The sequence below is a fragment of the Mustela erminea genome, chromosome 13 (genome assembly GCF_009829155.1).
Source record: "Mustela erminea isolate mMusErm1 chromosome 13, mMusErm1.Pri, whole genome shotgun sequence".
NCBI lineage: Eukaryota > Metazoa > Chordata > Mammalia > Carnivora > Mustelidae > Mustela > Mustela erminea.
In genome coordinates, this window is record NC_045626.1 from 755,520 (window position 1) to 762,500 (window position 6,981).

The 6,981-nt window shown below is 41.1% G+C and overlaps 1 protein-coding gene across 4 annotated transcripts in view; it reads right to left on the minus strand.

Moving 5' to 3' along the window:
• The window catches only part of ATP9B (ATPase phospholipid transporting 9B (putative)), a 222,078-nt gene that overhangs the window by 144,003 nt on the left and 71,094 nt on the right, over window positions 1-6,981 (minus strand). For 3 of the 4 annotated variants that reach the window (XM_032310714.1, XM_032310716.1, XM_032310718.1), the window contains one exon: window positions 5,089-5,140. The exons of the other annotated variant lie outside the window; for it this stretch is intronic. In XM_032310714.1, the coding sequence (XP_032166605.1) occupies window positions 5,089-5,140 (52 nt within the window). The remainder of the gene's footprint in view (window positions 1-5,088; window positions 5,141-6,981) is intronic. 4 annotated transcript variants of the gene reach the window in all.

The following is a 6,981-nucleotide window of genomic DNA, read 5'->3' on the forward strand; positions in this document are numbered from 1 at the left end:
GCTGACGTGCCACGGCCGGCGCCAGCCACATGGGAGGCCAGCTAAGGCTGGGCGAAACTGAATTATTAAATCGTCTGCTTATATCCCGTTACAGACTTCTTATGAATACTTGATTTTATTTTGTATAATTGACAAGAGCTGACAGGAAAGGACAGGTTTAATGACAATCAAATTAAGATCCACTAGGCCACGTGTCACACAGGAGAGCTGCGTCAAGTGGTGCTGAAGTGACGGATGGGACACGGCGCGGCTGAGCACCGGAGCCTGTCATACGCCGTGACGAGCTCTCCTGTAGTACTAGAAGACCGTCCGCAACAGCGCACGAGTCCAATAGCTCTGGAAGAGACTGGGACAGTACGTGCCCAGCAAAAGAAAAATAGACATTGACTTTGCATATGTAATACCAGGTCGTTCGCCATTAAACTTGATTCCTAAATCATTTATGTGACTTAATGACTCTGCATGAAATTTTTAAGCTGCTGGGAAGATGAATAGCACCAGGGAGAGAATGTGGTTGAGTACAGTGTCATTTACCTACCTCTGCCCCACTAACAGGTGACAGCTGAGCCATTGTACTATGTCCCAAACACTTCAACTATAATGTCATCACTTAGGAGGCAAGTGAAAAAGATATTGGCATTTATAAGAGATTGATGAAAATCAGTTCTAAAGCATTAATTTCTCTTAATACCACTAAAAGGATTGTGTGCATTCAGGAGATATTTGATCTGAATTAAGAAACCGATGAAGCAACTGATTAATTGGAATCGAAGCCCTCCAAGCCCGGACCCGTCGACTGCATCCGCACTCCGGACAATTGGATGCCGGCCCCGCAGAAGGCCCTGCGTTCACACACAGCCAGCGTGGCACCACAGAGCCTCCCTGAGCTGCAAATGTCCAAGCTCGGACACACCTCAGAGATTTAAGACTTTTCTACTGGCTAGGGTTTGAAGATTTTTATTTAAGATTTTATTTATTTCTTTGACCAAGAGAGATACATCGAGAGGGGGAACACAAGCAGGGGGAGCAGGAGAGGGAGAAGCAGGCTCCCTGCTGAGCGGAGAGCCCGATGCGGGGCTCAATCCCAGGACCCTGAGATCATGACCTGAGCCAAGGCAGAGGCTTAAGGACAGAGCCACGCAATTACCCCAAGATTTTTATTTTAACAGACAATGCACTATCAGATTCTTCTGAACTGAAACTGAAAAGTAATAAAATAATACCAATAGTGTCAGCTGATATACAAAACTTCTAAATATGTGTACTTTTGAAAAAGAGACAATTAAAAATTTTAAATAATCACTTAAGGTTGCAGAAACAGAATTTCCAAAGCTAAGAATTCCTGATTTAAAGCAATACTATGACACATATTTTACCCAGCTGGGAAGCTATTTGGTAAATTTGAGAAAAAGAGGGAAACAGCATGAAATAGCAATCTGACATTTTAGCATCTGTATATCTACAATCAGTGATGATTTTAACAATTTAAATTTGATAGAAAAAATAATAAAACTAAGAAATGTAACAGAACTGTAAGCTTAGGGGCACCTGAGTGGTTCAGTCAGTTAAGTGTCTGCCTTTGGCTCAGGTCATGATCCCATGATCCTGGGATCGAGTCCTGAGTCAGGCTCCCTGCTTGGTAGGAAGCCTGCTTCTCCCTCTCCCTCTGCTGCTCCCCCTGCTTGTGTGCTCTGTCAAATAAATAAATAAAATATTAAAAACAAACAAACAAGAAACTGTAAGCTTGAACAGACTACAGTAAGGTCCTAAGTCAGATCCAATAGTATAGCATACATGCCACTATATACACTTTTTTGGGGAACAAGGTGGTAATTCTTAATATTCTCAAAGACAGGGGCACCTGGGTGGCTCAGTCAGTTAAGCATCTGCCTTGGCTCAGGTCATGGTCCCAGGGTCCTGGCATCAGGTTCCCCATCAGGATCTTCGCTCAGCGGGAGCCTGCTTCTCCCTCTCCATTATCTCCACCCCGGCTTGTGCTCTGTGTCAAATAAATAAAAATCTTTTCAAAGAATTTAAAAAAAAGATTCTCGAAGAGATCTAGGGCCTCCAAAATATTAAGTATCATTACACTAAAACACGTCCCTATAACATGAAAGCCAAGGGAAAACTAGAGGGAAAGAAAGTGTTTTTTTAAAACATCATCGGTTTAGATATAATGTTATTGATCCAAAGCTAATATAATACAGAGTATCTCATTTGCCTAATGCTCTAATATTCTATCTCTGTGCTGCTGCTGTACGTTTCTCAGAGGCTGAGAACCAAAACTGCTGTTCCTCATGTGACCTTCAACAAGGCCTTCGTAAGTTGTTCAGCCTTCAGAATCCTCTAGAAAATGGAGAGTTCTCATGATCTCTCAGTTTTTAAAGGGCTGGATTTCCTTCTTTTGTCTTCTAACAAAACCTTATTTCCTTTAAGTTAATTATCTGAAAACCATTTCCATATTTAGGATAATATTCTTTTTTTTTTTTTTAAAGATTTTATTTATTTATTTCACAGACAGAGAGGCAGGCAGAGGGGTCGGGGAAGCAGGCTCCCGTCTGAGCAGAGAGCCGGATGCGGGGCTCGATCCCAGGACCCTGAGATCATGACCTGAGCCAAAGGCAGAGTCTTAACCAACTGAGCCACCCAGGCACCCCTAGGATAATATTGTTAATCTCATATATATTTATACCAGTCATTAAGAGGGCAAGTAATAAAGAAGCATGTCTCAAACGCAAACATGCCGGCTATTCATTATACTGAATTCCTTCAGAAACAAAGACAAACATCACAAACAAGTGGGTGATGTAAACAGAGATGGAAATGTAAAAATCTCCGAAAATCCATTTCTCCGTAACTGTAAGAGAGAGAACATCGGTAAAAATAATCAAAAGCAACTTTTTTCAGAACTCTGGAGAATCATCAAACACCTTCAACAACCCCAAGAAACACGGCTGGCTCAAGCGGAGCGCGAGCCGCCCGCTGCTCTGACTCCTCCCACTCCCAAGCCCTCTTCTCCCTACTCCTCGGTTCCACAGCAGCTGAGATCACGGATACTCCAGCAACCACGGATGGGGACAGTCAGGCCTGGAGTTTCCCAAGTCCATGCCCAGAGAACCGTGATCACCTGACCAAGTACGGCTTTGCCTGAGTTTGACCTGACCCAGAGCCCGTTTATTATAAGTGTTTCCTTTGAACTGTTTGTTAAAAAACAATCAGTGGCAATTGTTTAACACCACAGCTACCTCAGCTGGTGATAAAACTGTGGTAAACAAAAAACTTACAGAAAACAGGGAAAATCGGAAGACTTGAAGGAGGCTCTGAAAAATTCTAACACATTCCTGGGAGTCGGAAAGCCGCCTGCCTGTGCAGAGCTGCACACACGCCCAGGAAAACCTGAAGGCTTAACCCTCTCACGCCTGGGCGGCCCTGAAGCTCTACACAGGCAAGAAATGAAAGCAAGAGCTGGAGCTGCGCCGCCGCTGGGACGGAACATGGGCCACCCCGGGAGACCAGCGCCTGAGGTCTGGGACTCAGACGCTTCTCTCTGAGTCAGCTACAAGGGAAGAGGAGGGAGCTCTGTCCCACACAGTCCGTCAAGAACCTGTGTGGGAAACCACGGTCTTCAACAGAAGGCTTCGAAGATCACCCTCGTCCTGGACACCGCGCCGGCGCCGGGAAGGACAGAGCTGACCGCTGCGAGAGAGGTGGCGACCGGGCCCGGAGGCGGTCAGCTGGCCTCTCCTGGCCAGACCTCAGGGCACAGCCCATCTCACTGGACAGGCAAGGGAGTCTACTGTGTTTCTGAGAAGAAAGCGAAACGGACTGAAGGGGAGCTCTCCAGTCAGCTCCACAGACGAACAAAACTGCCCACTGAGGAACACGGTAGCCAGCAGGTGTACCAGGCGAACTTGACTATTCGGGGTCCCTGGACTCTTCTCCTGCTAATGCAGCCTCATCTGACGAAGTAAATAACCGTAACTACAGTTGATGAAAAAACATTTATTTTCTTTCTCAGGATATCCCTTTTAAAAAATGCTGTTTACACCTGGAGAAAAACTAAATTAACAACTCTAGTGCATGGATGGCTCAGCTGGAAGAGCACGCAACTCCTGATCTCAGGGTCTGGAGTTCGAGCCCCGTACTGGGTGTAGAGATTATTTAAAAATGAAAATAATTAATTAATTAAAAACTTTAAACTTTAACTTTGTGCTTTCTAGAGCTTTCACCATACTATAGGTAATAATACATATGTTGAATTTCCAATAAAAAATAACATGCTGAGCTTTCCATAAAAATATTATCCATTTATTCAACAGAGTCAGAAACACAAGGCAAAAGGAACTTGGGCATTGCCTGATAAACCTCTCCATTATTTTAGACGTTAAGAAAATGTGTGACCATGTGTCTACATCATATAACTAAGAATTGGCCAAAGCAGACTAGATTTTGGGTTTCCTGACTTCTAACACACAGCTCTTCTCCTAGATATGAGACTTCTGACTCATTTCCCCTTTCCAAACCTTCTTCTCACTGGGGAGAGCCCAGGTCATATAAATACCATTTACCCCATGAAGCCCACTTCAAGTCACCTACACACTGTCTGTGTGACTTACACTATCTGTATAGTCAGAGCATTACTGTCAACGGCTGTATATCCACACACAAGTGAATCATAACCTCTCTGAAGGGAACAACTCAGTCTCGCTCCCTTTGTGTCCCAAGGGACAGACAAGTTGTGGCTGCCACACAGTAACAGTAAATAAACGTTTGCTGAATTAATAAAACTGCAAATACAGAATAGCAATCAAATTTCAAGCAACATCATCATTTAATTACTTAGGTAGCAATATAGCTTTCAATGGAAGCACTCATTTGACTTAAAGGTTGTGATAGGATTATATTTTTAAAAACAAACATACACAGTAAAGATCATACTGAATATCATAGCTAAATGTGATTTAGAATTAATTCAATGTATTATCAATCGAAGAAAACTTTTATAACAATAAATTTAACTTTTACCTTTCAAAGCGAAAAATAAACTAAAATACTAAATGACCATCAATTTAATACAAATGAAAATACCTGCTTTTTCTGATGTCCTAAGAAATACCATGTCCGATGGAATTCTTTGATTCTGCAGAAAGTAATATAAAACACTAATTACCTATATGCAAATTTATAAAGTAATACCATTCCATTACAAAGTAGAAATAGCTAGCAAAAACTAAAAAAACAGTTATAATTAAAATTTATACTGAAGCAATTAACAATAATTTGTATAATTTGTAAAATTAATTTAATTTTTTAGTTGGACTTTTTTACGATTCTTTCCCCTATTAACAAACCATGAAAACAGCATTTGTGATGACTTGAAAACTGCTCCATTTCTGAAAAATGTTAAATATTGGCTTTTCTGTGGCCTCTCTGTTAACTAAACTCATGCATACAATATAGCAGCTTTTGTCCTATAAAAAATTATGTCCTCCCTAGTAGAGCAAATAGCCCTGGAAAGTGAGAATAGGATTCTTCCAAAGCCTAACACAAAACAGAACACATCATAAATAAAACACTTACTAAATGTTGACTAAATGAATAAATGTACAACTGAGCAAACAAACCAAAAAAACCCTACAAAGCTGAGAGACAGTCTCTCGTAAGGCAGAAAAGAATAAAACCTCAAAGGTACCTATAGCATATAAACTTATATAAGTATTCGCTATTCATACATTTAACCATTACTAATGTTTTTGTCAGCTGGAAAAGCTGTATCAAACTAAAGAAAAAATATAGAGTAAGAATGCTTCACACAATTTCATAAAGTATGCATACAGTTTTAAGACCTCAGTAAAGGTTTACCCACACACGATAAAGAAATGGATTGCTTGTCAGTAAGCAAGTAATACAAACAAACATACGTCGTTAAAGGTAAAAACGAGATGTTGTGGGATAAAGCTACCTCTTTCTAACATGAATGAAGAAGGGTCAATTATTAAGATCTAAAAAACTCTTCAGTCAAAACAGAAATCCCAGGGGCACCTGGATGGCTCAGTGGGTTAAACCTCTGCCTTCAGCTCAGGTCATGATCTCAGGGTCCTGGGATCGAGTCCCGCATCGGGCTCTCTGCTCAGCAGGGAGCCTGCTTCTCCCACCCCACCCCCACCTGCCTCTCTGTCTACTTGTGATCTCCGTCTGTCAAATAAATAAATAAAATCTAAAAAAAAATAAAAAAAGAAATCCCAATGGAAATTAGAAAATGCTTTTAATGAAATGATAACAAAAACTCAATTTCATGCAGCAAAGTGTGTGAAACCATTCTGCCAAAGCCAAAGGAAAATGTTGAGGAAAATGTATATATTTAAATGCATACAATATATAAAGGAAGTTAAAGCACAAGCTAAATATCCACTTGAAAGCAGAGGGGAAAAGCCAATGAACCCCAAAGAAAGTACAAGGATGTAAGCAAATATAAAAACAATTGGGGGGCTCAGTTGGTTAAGCCACTGCCTTCAGCTCTGGTCATGATCCTGGAGTCCCGGAATCGAGTCCCGCATCAGGCTCCCTGCTCCGTGGGGAGTCTGCTTCTCCCTCTGACCCTCCCCCTTCTCATGCTCTCTCTCTCAAATAAATAAATAAAATCTTAAAAAAAAAACTAATGGCCCAGAAAACAAGTGCATAAACACAAGTAATAAAGAGTAATAAAGTATTTTTCAGATAAGCTCGTTCCAGCAATAAGAAAACTGAGATGAGACAGTAACCCGTAAGACAAGGAAGTCAAGTTCTCTCAACGAAAACTAACAAACATTCCTGAAAGACATTATATAAAACCAAAACACACAGAACACATCATTTTCCAAAATCAGAATGCAAAGATGTCACATGCCTATCAATTGATCTGTATTTTTAACACAAACCCAATCAAAATCTTAACATGTACTTTGGGAGGAACTGACCAGGTACTCCTACTATTTAGAAGAA